Here is an 18938-nt window from a genome sequence, read left to right on the forward strand (position 1 = left end):
ATTTACAACCAAACGTATCACTATTCAATTTAAAACCATTGGTTTTTGTTACAGAGGAGAGATTAAGTGATATTTCATCAACTGAGAATGTTCTTTAGTAATGGACTCTGAACCCACAATCCCAATAATGCAAGACCCCTTACACCAAGGTGAAAGGATCCTGAGGCTATGAAGAAAGCCAGGCAAACTGGTTCACAGATTTTTTAAATCTCATTTGCAGTGCACTATAGTTAACTGCAGACTAGTTAGATCACCCATTCAAAGTCTGGATTCAGGAAAAGGATTTCTTTAAAGTTATGTATTGCTGAACTGATCGATAAATATTATTTTGAAAGTAAAAGTTCTCATACACCAAGAGCTTGAAGAAAGACCTTATCCAAACTAGAAAAATTAAATTTCAGTAACAGCCCATTGCATATGTGCACAGTTATAATACTTTTTTTTATTTAAATAACACTTTTCACAGTCTCCATGTCCTGAATTGTTTTATTCCTAAAAGAATTAAGACAGACAACACATTTTTTAAAAATGTTTAAAAGAATTTTTGACATTAATATTTAAAAAAAAGATGAAACTTGACAAATCTAAAATTAGGTACTCCTGCCTTACTCATAGCCATGTTTTTACACAGATCTCATTTCTTTGAGCAGTCTAGGCCAACAAGCTTATGAAAACAGAAAGAAAATACTACAGTATTTCTGCATTCTGAGTTAATCAAGATGGGAAACATTCACACAAATAAGCATGGATTGGATGAAAAGTTATTAAAAGTTCATTATAAAAACTAGCAAACTTCAGCTTCTGTTTTCAATTTCAGTAGTATAGTGAAGGACAAAGAGTTACTCTTAAAAATATTAAATTCTCCTGTTTTCCAAACTATTCAAAAAGCGACACTGTACAAATATCTTCATGTTCTCAATGCTGGTAATTAGTAAATTGAGAGGTTAAAATTCTTATAATATTGCAGTCTCTAAAAGGTTTAAAGAACAAAGATTCAACATAAATGAAGTTTAAAGATTTCTTCAGCCCAATTCCCCAAGACATTTTATCATGAAACATAAAGGTACTACAAAATGCCATCTATGTAAAAAATGAAAGCTACACATTACACGTTTAATTTTTCCTCTAAGTAAATAGTAATCCTTTTCTAACTACTAGATATGTCTGCATTATTCAAGTTTCCAGTGTCTTACCTACTTTTTAAACACCCTAGGTTTTAAACTTTCCATTTCTTCCACCTGGGAAAAAAATTAATGTACTCTCTTCTAACAACTTTAATATAATGTTGACTTGTAGTCCTTAAGCCTCATTCACGTATAAATGTGGTTAAGAATAAGCCTTATTTTTCTTTATTTTCATTAGAATGAATTATGACACTATAGACTGACAGAATCTAGGAGAAAAAGACAATTTCAAATGTATTGAGGGTGGCGGGGTATCAAATACTACCTTCCTGAAATTACTTCTGGTGCAGCATAGTTGGGTGAGCCACAACTTGTTCTTAAAAATTCACCATCTGACATCATGTTTGAAAGACCTGAAAGTGCACAAAATCAGCTACTCAAAAGATTTCCCAAAGACAAAAATTAAAACCCCATTAAACAGTAAAATTGAGTTTGCTTTAAAAATGATAAATCATCATTCTGTTATTTGCTTCAACAAAATCCTATGGTCTATTGTAGCCAAATATTCTGCCATTATGCCCTAAAATGTGTAATCTATTTCAACATTTAAAGTTAGTGCACCGTTAGAGTTTAATGCAAATATTAAGCTGTTGGTTATTTTGCTTATTAGAAAAAACTTGGCATGTTTAAGTTTTATTAATACAGAAATTACTAGGGAAAATAATCTATAACAGATGAATAGAAGGATTAAAATTCGAAGTTCCTATTAATCCTGTTCTGATTCTTTAAAAAAATTAAAAAAATAAAAACTAGTAATTTTGAATTTCAAAGTTCCCTCATAGTTTTACTCCAAAAAGAAATTGTTGCTCCCTCAAAAATGCACCCTATAAAAATAATCAACTGAGGAATAAGAAATTAAAATAATTTAGCCAATTACTATTAAAAAAAGAAAGAAAGAAACACCAAAACAACCAGCTCAGGTTTGGTTGGCATTTTTCAGTTAATATCTAAACATTTAAGTAGATATAGGTATAAATACAGATATAGAGATGTAGTCAAAACTAAGGAAAATATTTATAAGAATATTCTCTGGGCCAGACATGGTGGCTCACACCTGTAATCCCAGCACTTTGGGAGACCAAGACAGGCAGATCACTTGGGCTCATGAGTCCACCTGGCCAACATAACGAAGCCCCATCTCTACCAAAAATACAAAAAAAAAAATTGTAGCTGGGTGTGGTGGCACGCATCTGTGGTCCCAGCTACTTGGGAGGCTAAGGTGGGAGAATCACTTGAGCCTGGAAGGCAGAGGCTGAAGTGAGCAGAAATCACACCACTGCACTCCCGCCTGGGTGACAGAGTGAGACTCTGTCTCAAAACAAAAAACAAACAAAAAAAATTTATCTGATTTGAACTGCAGCCAACCTAAAGAAAAGAAGTGCAGAGATTCCTTTTTCACTTAGGTTTAGTAAGGTCAATGGCAATTTATACAGGAAATACAGAAAAACCAAATTCTTTTTTTTTTTTTTTTTTGAGAACATGTCACACTCTGTCGCCCAGGCTGGAGTACAGTGGCACAATCTCGACTCACTGCAACCTCCACCTCCTGGGTTCCAGCAGTTCTTCTGCCTCAGCCTCCCAGGTAGCTGGGACTGTAGGCGCATACCACCATGCCTGGGTAATTTTGTATTTTTAGTAGAAACGGGGTTTCACCACGTTGGCCAGGCTGGTCTCAAACTCCTGACCAAAGATGATCCGCCCGCCTCGGCCTCCCAAAATGCTGGGATTACAAGCGTGAGCCATCACGCCCAGTCAAAATAATTCATTTTTAACAATCAAAATGTTCTTTAAACAAATTATAATTTACTATCATTTAAAACATTTTAAAATAATTTTTAAATAAATTTTTTTTAATTAAAAAATTGTTTTAAATAATTTTAAATAATTATAATTCACTTCTGGCTTTCAAAGTTTTAAATAATTTCATCCCACTCACTTTCCTTCTTCTCCATACTTGATTCTTTTGAACATATTGGAAATAAAGCTGCTACCTTCTCTTTCACAAATAATACTCTCTTTTTAAATAGTCTCGCTAATGCTACCAATTTAAGTTGTTTAAAATTTAATTTTAAAGATATTTAAAGAGCCAGGTGCAGTGGTGCATGCCTGTAATCTCCATACTTTGGGAAGCTGTGGCAGGAGGATCACTTGAGGCCAGGAGTTCGAGAGCAGCCTGGACAACATAGTGAGAACCCGTTTCTACAAAAATACAAAAGTTAGCCTGGCATGGTAGTGCACACCTGCAGTCCCAGCTACTCAGGAGGCTGAGGCAGGAGGGCTGCCTGGCCCAGCAGTTTGGGGCTGCATTGAGCTATGATCACATCACTGCCCTTCAGCCTGAGCAACAAAGCAAAACTCTGTCTCTATAAAATAATAGTAATAGTAATAAAGGCATTTAAACCTAAGAAAAGATGATTTCTTAGCTTTTCTTATTTTTGTATGTTCATAGACAAAATAGAATACTTTGACATACTCAGTCTATTACTTTATGTAGTCTTTTACAATTATCTGAAGAATTCTATATAGGTTCACTGAAACTATAAGAACATTAGAAATGAACGTAAGAAACTCTAAAATTATCCTTACCAAAATCGGCTATCTTTGCATTCATGTGTGCATCAAGCAGGACATTTTCAGGTTTCAAATCTCTATGGACTACCATATGCCTGTGACAATAATCCACACCAGAAAGGATCTGTTGGAACAGACGTCGACTTTCTTTTTCATCCAGCTAAGAAAAGTAGAGAGGCATTTTAAAGGTGTGTCTTTCAAAGTAAATTGTCCTATATATAATTCTCCAACCTATAAAATTGTCAGAATACATAAAAATCTTCCAAATGAACTTATGAGATACTTTTGACATGAGGAGGAGATACCTGTAGCACAAAACAGAAATGCTAAGATGGTCCTGGAACCCAAATCAGTAACTCAAGTTTCTAATATTATCATTTGCATATGACTACATTGTAACAGCTTGCCTTCCTCTGTATCTCATGAGTTATTTCAAATAATTTCAATATCTACTTGAAATGTGGCATGTTTTCTTTTATAAGCTGGAAATGTTTAATTTTTCATTCTTGTAACAAATATTTACTGAATACCTTCAATGTACTATACATTGTTTTAGACATTCATTACACAGCAATGAATAAAACAAAGGCCCTAATCTAGTTGATGAAAATAGACTAATAAATATAGTCTGAAGGAGTGATACTGTTTTGAAGAAAAACAAAGCAAAATATGGGTACAGTGAGTGACAATGGGGTGGGGGATACTATTTTAGACCATGAGGAAGTAATATTTAAGCACTATTCATAAACCAGCAAGCAACTATGTTGCTATATGTCCCAAAACATAAGATATTTTAACAAGAAATACCTTAATTCATTTAATAAAATATCATAGCATTTTATCTTTAATATGCTTGCTGGAAAAAAATCTTATGTAGCAACTACCTTTTTGTTTTTGTTTTTGTTTTTTTCGTTTTTGGTTTTTAAATTTATCTATATTTTGAGACCCAGTCTCATTCTGTTATCAAGGCTGGAGTTCAGTAGTGCCATCACGGCTCACTGTGACCTCCGCTTCCCTGGGCTCCAGCAATCCTCCCACCCCAGCCTCCTAAGTAGTTGGGACCACAGATGCATGCCACCAAGCCCACTAATTTTTGTATTTCTGATAGAGACAAGACTTTGCCATGTTGCCCAAGCTGGTCTCGAACTCCTGAGGCCATCTACCGCCTCAACATCCCCAAGTGCTGAGGATTACAGGCATGTGCCACTGCATGCAGCCTGAAGTAATTTTTTTAAACTTCTCTATGTATCCATGTATTATCACTTTTTTCAACATAAGTGACAACCATTACTTGGATGTGCCTGCTCCCAAGAAGTCATATTTAATAAATAAGCTATAAATCCTCTAAGCCAAGGACTCCAATATGCAATTGTCTAACACAGGTCACAAATTAGCATTCTAAAACCAGACTTACAACTTAAAGGGCATGGATAATCTGGGAGAAAAGACAAATCAGTAATTTATTTTGAAAAAAGAAAGTATTATAAGATACTGCTCCTCTAGAAAAATATTAATCCTTTAGCAATCTAATACTTTTATTTCTAGAAGATTTGTAGGTTCATGGAGGAAAAAAAGCGTATCTGTTCAAATATGAAAAAGTAGGAGAAAACTTGATTAAACAAAATATAAAAAGTAAAATAACTAGGCAGGCTACGAAAATGAAAATTATACTGTATTCGTAACAAGTACAATTACAAAGGATGGAGAAAGGGATGTCTATAAAGATTAGAAAAGTCAAAATACATTTCCAATTAAACATAGCAGATTAAATCTTTTGTCTCCAACTCTTGAAACATCACTAAAATGACATCAGCAATAAAAGAGGCATATAAAGACAAAAAGAACAAAACAGACAGCAGTAATCAAGAGGAGTCACCAAGGAGGACAATAGATGAACAGTAATAAAGACTAAGCCTACAGGGGTAGAAACCAGGAAAAAATAAACGTCTGCACACAAAGCCCTGGGAAGCCTTAGAAATTGGAAACATAGGGAACTGCTCAAGGCAGAAGTGAGAGATGAGCTGAAAACAGGACAAGTGCTTGAAGTTAAGAAGCTTTTAAACTCACCCATATTGGGGAATAAGACCTATAATTTACTCTAGTAAGGCTGAACCAGCTCTGTTCTCAAGGACACCAAGGCAGGGATAAGGCATCCTAAGGAAAACATGGGGGCTAAGAGAAAGTCAACATACTAACTAGTGAGACTTGCATCTCTTTTCCCCACTCAGCTGCTGCAGCACTGGCAGTTAAGCTAAGGCCTTTAAGGAAATGGGAAGGTTTCTTCTGGAGCAAATATCTGATCCAAGAAAACATATATGTTATTATTAACATTTGGTGTACAGTAATAAAATAGACAAATCCCTACGTATTCAAGCTATGGGAAAAGCCAGCAATCAATAAGTTCCACCTATATAAGCCTGGCATTTAGTACCTTATTCTTAAATATTTAGTGGACAGCCAAGAATCACCAAATATCTGAAAAAGGGCCATGGATCAAAGACAAAAATGAATAAAATGAACAGAAAAAAATGGGGAGCAGAGAGCACAGAAGGTACAGAACAAGATGGAACGGAGGAAAATTTGTTTTAAAATGCCATCCTCAGACTAGGTTATTACATCTGTGAGGCAAATAACAGCAAACTAAAGAAATGAAAATTTCAGAAAATAAGAAACTTTTGAAATAGAAAATATGGGTGCTGAAATTTTAATATTCAACTGGTAAAACTGAAGAAATACCCACAAGGTAAAACCAAGAAATAAACAACAGAAAAGATAAGAAAAAAATATATCAATTGTGCCTGTTGCCCATTTCTCCAGGCAGAACTTTTTGTTTGTTTGTTTGTTTTGGTAAGGAGAAGCAGAAGTAAAGAAGGGGAGTACCTGAAATAGAAATGAATCATATTAAGAAATAGTAAAATCAAAATTAACTTGGTTAATAAGTTTGATTTTGTTGAAAGTAAGCAGACATGCTATATAGAACAAATTAATGAGTAATGTAAGTAACTTAAGATTGGGAGTGAGACAAGCTTTCTTTTCAGGGCTAGATACAGCTCTCCCACAAAGGGGCTTTTGCATACCACATAACCTGGGTATGAGAAAAAGTATGGGCATAGGGCAGTGTTGAGTTTTTGTAGCTGTAACTTAAGGTAGTGTTCAAAATGTCCTGTAAAATTCCTGCCAGCTCTAAATTCTTTGTATCTAATTCCTACCTCCTTCATGGAGCCTGTTTTTACTACTCCAGGTACATCAGATTTCTGAAACCATAACATGAATGCAATTTAAATGTGGCTAGAATTGACTGGCAAGGCCTAGATCTTTAAGTAATAATACATTTTGTAACGATTAATTACATTAAGATACATATACAAAGTGTTTGTATACCCTGGAAGCATAAGTCTGAGGATTATGAGTTCTGGGGCTCAAGCCAATTCTGCTATTAATAAATCACGTTACTGTAAGCAAACATATAAGCCATGAGGCTCAGTATCCACATCTGTATAAACAGGCTAAGGAGATAATCTTGAAGATCCTTTCTAGTTGTAAACAGTTTATGATTCTAAACAAACATATGACTAAGGGAACTGGTTATTAAATAGACCTCTTAAAATTGCTTGCTGACATTTTGATGCTAGTAAAGGATAAAGGGGAGTTACAAAATACATAAATAATTAAATGAGAACAGCTTACCCTTCCATTCTTACAGATATAATCAAATAGCTCTCCTCCTGAGACATATTCCATCACCATGAAAATATCAGATGGTGTACTGATGACCTGGTACCTGGTGAGAGAAAACATTGTCTACGAATATTAAAACATGTATATTCCTTCATTCAATAAATATTTACTAAGCACCTATAGTATACCAGGTACTATGCTAGGAGCTGGGAAAACTGCAGGAAACAAAAATTCTCTGCTCTCATGGAGTTCATGTTCCAGGAACCAGGAAACAGACACTAAATAAATAAGCAATATCTCAGGCGGTGGAACATGCTATGAAGAAAAATAAAGCAAATTAAGGGGAATCTTTGTATACAGAGTGTTCAAGGAAGGCCTCTAATAAAGTAACATTTGAGCTGAGCCTAAAAGAAGAATGGGAACAAATTATGTAATTAGGAGGAAAGTGAACCCAGGAGAGGGAATAGCAACTGCAAAAGTCCCCAAGTAGAAGCCTGCTTGGCATGTTCAAGGAATATCAAGAGAGAAATTGGATGTAGAGTCAAAGGTGTTAACTGCAGGCCAGAGGACACAGAATTTTACAAGCCATGATAAGGCTTTGGCTTTTACTCCAAGGAAGATGAAAAGCTATTATATGTTTTAACTAGTGATGTGATCTGGCATATTAAAAGGAAAACTATGGCAGCAGGGTGAAGAATTAATTGTCAACAGGAGGTTAGTTACTTCAGGATTTCGTGAGACAGATGAAGGTGGCTGAGACCAGGTTGACAGTGATAAAGGAACTGGGAAGCAGTCACATCCTAGCTTGATTGTGAAGGAAGAAATGAAATGGATGGTAGAAAGTGAAAGAAACAGGGAAGTTAAAAATGGTTCCTAAGTTTTAGCCCTGGGTAACTGGCTATTAGCCAAGATGGTTCATTTTGGGCTGGGTTGAGTTTTAAATGCCTTGCGAATATACAAATGGAAATGTAAAGTCAGCAGTGAGCATGAGTCTGGTGTAAGAAGAGATCTTAAAGCAAGAGATGTACTTTTAGGGGTGGTCAGCATATGGATGGTATTTAAAACCACAGCACTCAACGAATGAGAAGAGGTCAGAGTGAAACAAATTTGAGTCAGCCAGTTCAGGAGAAAAACCTAAGCAGCTTTAAGTTATTGCCTGCGGCGTAACAAAGCAGAAGCTGAGCAGGAAATATGTTATTTATAGACTCTACAACTGGCAACTGTAAAACAACAGTAAGATTACTGCCCTTTTGAAATACTGGATTCCTGAAATTTTGTTATCTGTATGGTCAGGTGTAAGCAGGATGGGGAAAAACCCTTTCTACTATCGCATTCTCGCTAGTGAGGCTAACTGACATCATGTGGGCATTTGGAGGTCAAGAGTTTTTACTAGCAGATCATTGCTGGTTTTACTGAAAGCAGTGGGGCACCAAACATTATCAGAAGGGCATCTTTCCACAAGACAGGAAAGAATGAGAAGATAACAGCTGATAAGCACAAGGGCAAAACATGAACGTAGGCTTAAATGACCACCAGTGGGGTTAGAAAAATACATGAACGGGAAGAAACTTTTTTTGTTTGTTTGAGACAGAGTTTCACTTTTGTTGCCCAAGCTGGAGTGCAATGGCATGATCTCAGCTCACTGCAACCTCCACCTCCCACGTTCAAGCCATTCTCCAGCCTCAGCCTCCCGAGTAGCTGGGATTACAGGCATCCAGCACCATGAGCAGCTAATTTTTGTATTTTTAGTGGAGACAAGGTTTCACCATGTTGGCCAGGCTGGTCTCGTACTCCTGACCTCAGGTGATCCGCCTGCCTCAGCCTCCACTTTGTAATTCCAAAGTGCTGGAATTACAGGTGTGAGCCACTGCACACGGCCTAGGGAGAAACTTTTCAAAACCCTCAGGAAACAAAAAGAAGTGTCAGTCATTTTTCTCGCTTGTCACGTTAAGTAGGTTAACAAAAAAGATGAAAAGATAACTGGACTGTATTTAATATAAACAGAGCTTACAGTTTAATTATATGAGGATGCCTGAAAAGCTTGAGGTTCTGAATTTCTCTGCGGATTTTTCCTACCACATCAAGGCTCCGAATCTTCTGTCGATTGAGTATCTTCACAGCAACTTTATGCCCAGTCAATTCATGTTTGCCAACTGTAAAAGAAGTAGTTTTAATAAATTAGTACTAAGTATGATTAATAATATATTTACACATATTCTGGCCGGGTGTGGTGGTTTACACCTGTAATCCCAGCACTTTGGGAGGCCAAGGAAGGTAAATGACTTGAGGTCAGGAGTTCGAAACCAGTCTGGCCAACATGGCAAAACCCCATCTCTACTAAAAAATACAAAAATTAATGGCCGGGCATGGTGGCTTATGCCTGTAATCCCAGCACTTTGGGAGGCCAAGGCGGGCAGATCACCTGAGATCAGGAGTTCGAGACCAGCCTGGCTAACATGGTGAAACCCCGTTTCTACTAAAACTACAAAAATTTGGAAGGGCGTGCTGGCACGCGGCTGTAATCCCAGCTACTCAGGAGGCTGAGGCAGGAGAATCGCTTGAACCCGGGAGATGGAGGTTGCAGTGAGCCGAGATCATTCCACTGCACTCCAGCTTGGGCAACAAGAGCAAAACTCTGTCTCAGACAAACAAAAAAATAACAAAAATCAGCTGGGTGTGGTGGTGCATGCCTGTAATCCCAGCTACTTGGGAGGTGAAGCAGGAGAATCACTTGAACCCGGGAAGCAGAGGTTGCAGTGAGCCCAGATCGCACCACTGCACTCCAGCCTGGGGTGATGATTGAGACGCTGCCTCAACAAAACAAAAGTCATAATATATTTAGACATATTATAAGAGTAGTCATCTAGCATTCTCAGAAAATAGCTAAGCAAATGTAAGTTCTTTTCTCTTTTGCCAGCTTCATCCCAAATGTTCAGATGTTTAAGAGTGATTACGTAGGAGAATACGTAAGAAATTGGTAACAGTGGTTTCTTCCAGAAAATAAAGCTAGAAGACTAAAGGACGAGAAGAAGTATACATTTTTGTATTTTTAAATTCTTTTAATTTTTCACCTTTTAACCTATCATACATATAGACTGAAATTTTTCTCTTAGTATCATTTATATGGATATTAAAACATAGAAATTGCTGTAACCAGCATTATATAGTCAGATACAGTTCCATCATCCCAAAAGACTCTCATGCCATAGATACATTTCCCCATCCATAATCTCTTATACCTTTGAAATTCTGGTTCATGTGCCTGTGGTTTCTAGTTGTTTTGGTTTCTCTATTTTTAATTTTTTTTTCTGTTTTTTAATTTTTTTTATTTTTTATTTTTTTTATTTTTTATTTTTTTTATTTTTTTGAGACAGGTTATCACTCTCTCACCCAGGGTGGAGTGCAGTGTCACAATCACAGCTCAATGCAGTCTTAACCTCCCCAGGCTCAGGTGATCCTCCCATCTCAGCCTCCCAAGTAGCTGAGACTACAGGCAGACCCCACCACACCCAGCTAATTTTTTTGTATTTTTCTGTAGAAATCAGGTTTCACCATATTGACCAGGATGGTCTCAAACTCCTGGGTTCAAGCAATCCACCAGCCTCAACTTCCCAAAGTGCTAGGATTACACGTGTGAGCCACCATGCCCAGTCTCTATTTTTTAAAATGCAGTTAAAAATCAAGGGAAAAAAAATCAAGCCATTTTGTCTTTCCATTTTAAATGTTATCACTAGACAGTCAGCGGTGACAGAATTTGGGTTTAGGACATAATCCCAAAAGACACAATCCCAAATGCCATAATCCCAAATGTTGAAATCCCAAAAGATCAAAATCCCTAAAATCTAAAATTCCAAAAATCACAATCCCAAAAGAACAAAATCCTAAAAACACAATTCTGGAAAAATAATTTGTAGAAAGTTATCTAAAAGACACTTATTTCCATTTTTAAAAGATGTATTTGAGAAACATGAAAACACAATGGAATAGTTCATAGGCCCCTTTACACAATAAAATAAGCACTAATAACCTATTTTTGCAAGCATAAACACTCAGGTATACTAACAACCGTTGTATGGGTATAATAGGAACAGATAAACTGTATTCATGAAAAAATAGATTAAAAGCAAAACGGATAAACATATCACTATGATTGGTAATCAGGTGCACCCAGATTCATAACTGCGGTCATCTGAAATACCAGACAACATGAATCTTCTGACAAGATCAATCAAAAACTGCAATGGGTCACTACCACTTGCACAAAAACCACAATAGAGTCACCCGAAGAGCCAATATCTTGAGAAATTTTACCTTTCACAAATACAAATGAACAAAATGGACATCTCTTCATTTACTGAGCAAGTTTCAACATTTTTATATACATGCACAATGCTTACACATCGAATCACATCATGATAATGCACTTTCATGGAGTCAAATACGCAAAAAAAGTGCATAAAATGAGTTAGAATTCTCTAAAAGCCTTTACAAAATTTATACCTGCAGTATTAGACATGAGGCAAAGATAAAATACATAGCATAGCAAATTGGCACTATGTGTGAAAGGGCAGAAGTCATACCTGATTGAATAATTTGGCAGGGGAGCTTTCTTATATTTTTCACCCACATATTCACTTCTGTGATCTTCAAAACATTCACTTGTGTTTAGACTAGAGCGGTTGTGGCCTAAATATTTTGTAAGTATATGCTGACCATTTGGAAATTATTGCTTGGTCATTACAATTAAGTGATTTTCTGTTTTCACAACACCAATAATAATTAGCTTTTAAACTTTTCTCTTTCACCATTAAGTAGCCTAGTATACTTAATTTATCACAGACTTTTTGAAAGGGAACAATTTCATGGGTCTCTTCCATTGTGCTGTAAGGAATACAGTAAGAAGAAATGATATTTGGCTTTCTCAATACCAAATCTGTATTAATCAGCATTCTCCAGAGAGACATAACCAATAAGATGTATATATACGTAGATATATGAGAGATGATTTATTAGGGGAATTGGCTCATGTGATTATAGTGGCTGATAAGTTTCACGACAGGCCATTTTCAAGCTGGAGAGACCCTGGCATGCTGGTAGCTTGGCTCAAGTCTAAAGACCTCAGAACCAAGCCAAACCAGGTCTCAGTCTGAGGCTGAAAGACCAGGACCCAAGGGGCTGCTGCTGTTACGTCCTAGAGTCCAAAGACCAACAAGCCTGGAGTTCTGATGTCCAATTCAGCAGAAGAAAAGTCCGTTCCAGCTCTCAGAAAGGCAACAATTTGTTCTCTCTGGGCCTCCAGCAGATTTAATGGTGGCTACCAACATTGAGGGCAGATCTTCCCCACCTAGTCCACTCAGACTCACATGCTAATCTCCTCACAGACAAACCCAAAGTAATGCTTTAACAGGCTTCTAGGTATTCCTTAATCCAGTCAAGCTGATACCTAAAATTAAATTCATGAATCCACCCCTCAATTTGGCACCCATAAACCATATCCTTAAGCCATACTTAATTTCCAAATAAATATAATAAAAAGGCAATCCGTTCCACCTAACATGATGCAAGTGAAGTGATGCAACTGTCTTTCATACAACCGAATATGCACTAATTTCTACCCCAGGTGTTGGCTTGCAGCATTTCAACATTTGGGATTTTAATATTTCACGATTATGATTTTCAGGATTTTAGATGTGTGAGATTTTTAGAATTTAGGGATTCTGACTTTTAGAGAGTTTGATCTTTCAGTATTTCAACATTTGGGATTATGGCATTAGGGATTGTGTCTTTTAGGTGTTATGATCAGCATCAGCAGAATTTAGACAGTCATGAGGCTAAGTCTCCAAAAATTTAACCTTTGTGCACCCTTTCTCAGGAACCTACTGGAGAATATATATTCCATCAAAATCAGGAAGAAACCCAAGAAAGATGGCATGGAATCCAGTAAAGAAGGGATCCAATATAGTAGAAAAACTAAGAGAATCTCAAAATGGTGAAGCAAAGTCACAGTAACAGATATGGAGAAGGCCTAGAAGGCAACAAATCCAGATAGGAATGTGACAAAGAATCCAAAATAGTTATTTCTGGGGGTAGGAGGAGAGATAATCTAACAAGTTTAGAAATATGGAATATCATATTGAGAAATTTTACAAAGGCACTGGAAGATGTGAGAAATTAAGCCTTAGGTTAAAAAAATTAAACAAATGAAAAAAAAATGAGATAATTCATGAATGCCAGTAAAACTTAAAGTTCTGTAAGAAATAAAACATAATCATAGATACTGACTTAGCAAATAGTATTTACACAGCCACAATTATGAAAAAACAAATATAAGTTTTTTAAAAGTATGATATAACTATATTAGAAGGATGGGGGTCTAGTATGAAATGTACAAGAGAAAGAAGGAGGGCAACCCTATAATCACAGCTGAAATCAACTGTGAAGATGAAGCATGTTTTGCTTTCTAGTAAGACGTTCTCCAATCTCCAGTACTAATTAGATGTGATTAAAAGCAGCCAACTTGACTGTTAAAGCTTGCTTCAGGAAGTACCTTCTTTCTTAGAACAAGTAGGCTGAAACCTAAGCATGGTACTAAACACATCCTCCAAGAATCTCCAAGCTCTGGCTTGGCACAGACTTTCTCTTGATAGCTGCTCAGCTGAAATAGGACTGGGAAATAGCCACGATACTGGATAATACTGGTGGACTCAGACTTGGAAAGAATACTAAGACAGAATCCATTTGGGCCTGAACTTCCAAACCACCACAAACCAACCAAACTCCTATGATACCCTGCTCAACTGAATTTCAACCTCAATTAACTTTAAGAAACAACTGGAGCTTATCCAAAACTCTGGACATATATTCTGTCATTTAATAAGGAACTGGAATCAGAATTCAAAGCACTCTCTTAAATTCATTATTTTGGCATTATATACTGAGCATCTCCTACATGCCAGTTAATGCTGCTGGAGAAAACAGTATTGACCAAAAGCAACCTGGGCTATGGGACCTTCCCAGCCTGTAATGATGATAAAAATAACAGTAAAGTACGAAAAAGCAAAAAGTCTTGTAATACAAAAGAATAAAACAAAAAAAGAATAGACATTAAAGTCATCTATGAAATGCATTGATTGTATTAGCAAAATGTATTAACTATTTTCAGAGTGATAAGAAAATATAGGAGGTATGAAATCAGAGCAGAGCAAGAAGAATTTTACAATACAATTAAAATCATGTAGAAAACAGTAGGTTGTAGCAATAATAATGTGATGGGAAATTTTATAGAACACCTAACAAAAAATGAGGAGGAAATTAGCAAAAATGGGAAGGAATGTGGTAACTATGGAATAGGGAATTGAGTATAATTTAACTCACGAGTAATAAGGAGCAGAATATTAACCCACCTGTAAATAGCAGAAGCCCCCCCAACCACCCAAAAGGCATAATAAACAGAACAAAATCCATAACCAATCAAGATATACCATAAAACTTTTTTCTAATACTTGGGCATTTCATCAAATTATAAATTAATTGTTTTAAAGTATGGTGGTATAACTTCTTCCCTTTTGAAGTAATAAATAACAAAAGTATGATTGTATCACAGTGGCAGGAAGAGGGGCAGTGCCCTGACAGCAATGTCAAGAGACCATTCAAATTCATAAACACACACATAAATTACATGATCAGGATTTTTTTTTAATCTGTAGTTTTCCAAGAGTTTGATTTAAAAGTCGATGAAAAAAATGTGCATAAATATGTTCATTACAGTGTATTATGTAAGAAAAAAAGGCTGACCAATTTCAGAGAACAGTTTAATACATGGTTATTCCAACCTAACAGACTCTCCTAGGAAAACTATAGAAAATGTTCTTATAAACATGAAAAACAAGTTATATATGCACTTTACATTTTTTAGCTACACAAAAAAAATTATATAAAAATGGTAATATGCTAAAATGAAAATAGTTATTCCACTGTGATCCTTTTTTAATTTTACTTGCTATTTTGTATTCTTACCAGTTAGAAAAAAAATTTCCAAGGCCGGGCGCGGTGGCTCAAGCCTGTAATCTGAGCACTTTGGGAGGACAAGGTGGAGGGATCACAAGGTCAGGAGTTTGAGACCAGTTTGGCCAACATGGTGAAAGCCCATCTCTACTAAAAATAAAAAAAAATTAGCCAGGTGTATTGGCATGTACCTGTAATCCCAGCTACTTAGGAGGCTGAGGCAGGAGAATCACTTGAACCCGAGAGGCAGAGGTTGCAGTGAGCGGAGATCATGCCACTGCACTCCAGCCTGAGCAAAAGAGCAAGATTCCATCTCAAAAAAAAATAAATAAATAAAAATATTTTCCAAATAGGGGAAAAAACAATTACAAGTAGTATTAGCAGATTCACCTTTTTTGGGAGTAGAGTTGAATAGGGTTGAACCCCTAATTCCAGTTGCACAATGTGAAAGCAATATGTATACAAAGCATAGATTGTATAGTCGCACAGACCTCGGTTTTATTCCTATTTGAAGGTACTTACTAGATGTTTGACTTGGGCAAGTTAAAAAAACGTCAACCTTCTATTTACTCATCTGTAAAATAAGAATACCGCATACTCCATAAGGGTGACTATAATAAATACATGAAATAGTGTTTGTAAAGCACTTTCCACAATGCCTGGCACATAGGAAGTGATTGATAAATGGTAGCTATTATTATTTAGGGTTATTTATTTTCCACTGCTCCCAGACCTGTTCCCCCATCTTTATCTAATCAGCCCTGAATTATTTGTTTTAATCTCTGAATAGCCAGTTTTATCTCAGCTCTGACTGGTGCTCCCTATCCATGTAGATGCCATAGCATTTCTTTATCTAGGTACATAAGTGCTAAATAAATAATAGCTGTCATTTTAATGTATCTAGCTCCCATTGCCATATACTTCAATCCCTCCAACCCGTTCCACCACCCCTACCCCACCACCACCACCATGAATCCTCAGATTTCTACCTTCCAAAGTTCAACTCATTTCCTGACTTTGGTTAATGTTCAACAGACTACTATCAGACATATATACACATAACACCAATCCTTGACAGTGATTTCACCTACTACAGGAACACTTGTTTGGTCACAGAAGAACACAGAGGAAAAAAGCAACTTAATTTGATGTGAGTTTTAATAAACAAGGGTTTTTTTTTTTTTTTTAACAAAAACAATTTTCTACAACATAAATCTAGTTCCATTACAATACATAATTAAGGTATACAACTTACTAGTTAATATTTGTAGCATACTCACTTTGTACCCAAACATACTGACACACTCTTACCAAACTGGAAGATCTGGCAGTAGCAACATTTTATAGGAAACTGAGGCACAGAAAGATGAAATAACTTACCCAAAGTTACACAGCTAATGAATGGAAAAGCCAAAACTTCAACCCAGGTCAGACTCGAAAAGTTATGCTTTTTCCAAACATGGTAAGTGAAATTTGATAATTTTTTAAAAAGATAATCCTCAGAAAGACATGTAAACATACACATCCTTTTAATAAAACATAAATGGAAGTTAAACATATCAGAGAAATTCTTAATGTATACACAGTTTTGAAAAGAACAGACTGAATTCCCCGTACTAATAAGAATTACCCAAAAATGCATTCAATCATACAAATTCACTCATTCAAGAAATATATGAGTACCAGTTGGTACTCCTACTGTCTTCCAGGCACTGCTACTATGACCTCCTTCCTGTATCAGAACATGAATCCAGTGTACTGAAAACCTGCCTCATATCAATTTCAATGTCTTAGGATTCCACAGATTTTCATTTCATCATCTCATCTCATCTCATCTCATCTCATTTCAATTTTTTAAGATGGAGTTTAGCTCTTGTTGCCCAGGCTGGAGTGCAATGGTGTGATCTCGGCTCACTGCAGCCTCCGCCTCTTGGGTTCAAGCGATTCTCCTACCTTAGCCTCCCAAGTAGCTGGGATTACAGGCACCTACCACCTCGCCTGGCTAATTTTTGTATGTTTAGTAGAGACGGGGTTTCATCATGTTGGTCAGGCTGGTCTTGAACTCCTGACCTCGGGTGATCTGCACCCCCCCCCCAGCCTCCCAAAGTGCTGGGATTACAGGCATGAGCCACCGTGCCCAGCCCACAGACATTTTATTAATACATTCTATCAAACCAATTTAAAAGTTACTCAAAAACTAAGAAAGAAAGCATAAAACTAAAAGCATACAAAATATAAAAACAAGTGTAGTGAAGTGAATAACGTCCCCACAAAATCCACGTCAACCCAGAATCTCTGATTGTTATATTATTTGGAAACAGGATCTTTACAGATGTGGTTAGTGAAGGATTTAAAGATGAAATCTTACTGGATTTAGAGTGAGCCCCATATCTAATGCCTGGTATCCTTACAAGAAGAGGAGAGAACACACACACACACACAGAGAGAGAGAGCCAGCAAGCAAGAGAGTGCAGCCATGTGAAGGCAGAGGCAGAGACTGGAGTTATGCTATTACAAACCAAGGAACGTCAGGAGCCACAAGAAGCTGAAAGAGGGCCAGGCACGGTGGTTCACGCCTGTAATCCCAGCACTTTGGGAGGCCGAGGCGGGTGGATCACCTGAGGTCAGGAGTTCGAGACCAGCCTGGCCAACATGGCGAAACCCCCATCTCTACTAAAAATACAAAAATTACCCAGGCGTGGCAGAATGCGCCTGTAGTCCCAGCTACTTGGGAGACTGAGGCAGGAGAATCACTTGTTGAATCCAGGAGGAGGAGGTTGCAGTGAAATGAGATCACGCCACTGCACTCTATTCTGGGTGACAGAATGAGACTCTGTCTCAAGAAGAAAAAAAAAAGCAGCAGCAGCTGGAAGAGGCAAGGAACAGATTCTCTACTAGAGCCTTCAGAAGAAACATGGCCCTGATGGCCCTTTGATTTCAAATTTCTGACCTCCAGCACTGGCAAAGAATAATTTTCTGGTGCTGTAAGTCATTGAGACTGTGGCATTGTTACTGCAACCCTAGAAATGGATATAGTTAGTTTATCAGTTGAAAAGTGGATTTTCTGAAGAAGTACATAATCACAGAGCTGAGGAATAGTGTAACTGAACTGAAAAATTCAATAAAGGGGTTCAACTGCAGGCTACATCAAGCAGAAGAAACAATTAGTAATTAGAAGACAGGCCACTGGAAATCACACAACTTGAGGAAGAAAAGGATAAAGAATGAAAAACAGTGGTCAGGCATGGTGGCTCCCGCCTGTAACCCAGCACCTTGGGAGGCCAAGGCAGGCGGAGCACTTGAGGTTAGGAGTTCAAAACCGGCCTGGCCAACATAGTGAAATCCTGTCTCTACTAAAAACACACACACAAAAAAAATTAGTCATGGTGTACGCCTGTAATCCTAGCTACTTGGGAGGCTGAGGTGGGAGGATCGCTTGAAAAGAGCAGGCAGAGGTTGCAGTGAGTCGAGATCTTGCCACTGCACTCTGGCCTAGGCAAC

General features: G+C 37.1%; 1 protein-coding gene across 3 annotated transcripts in view; it reads right to left on the reverse strand.

Moving 5' to 3' along the window:
• PRKAA1 (protein kinase AMP-activated catalytic subunit alpha 1) overlaps nucleotides 1-18938 on the reverse strand; it is a 41124-nt gene that overhangs the window by 8914 nt on the left and 13272 nt on the right. For 2 of the 3 annotated variants that reach the window (XM_023216462.2, XM_023216463.2), the window contains 4 exons: nucleotides 9445-9586; nucleotides 7443-7536; nucleotides 3771-3915; nucleotides 1450-1537 (listed from right to left, as the gene is read on the reverse strand). In XM_023216462.2, coding sequence (XP_023072230.1) covers nucleotides 1450-1537; nucleotides 3771-3915; nucleotides 7443-7536; nucleotides 9445-9586 — 469 coding nt within the window. Of the gene's footprint in view, nucleotides 1-422; nucleotides 971-1449; nucleotides 1538-3770; nucleotides 3916-7442; nucleotides 7537-9444; nucleotides 9587-18938 lie in introns of those variants that run through there. The other variant, XM_031935418.1, reaches the window with a different exon arrangement.

The sequence above is a fragment of the Piliocolobus tephrosceles genome, chromosome 4 (assembly GCF_002776525.5).
Source record: "Piliocolobus tephrosceles isolate RC106 chromosome 4, ASM277652v3, whole genome shotgun sequence".
NCBI lineage: Eukaryota > Metazoa > Chordata > Mammalia > Primates > Cercopithecidae > Piliocolobus > Piliocolobus tephrosceles.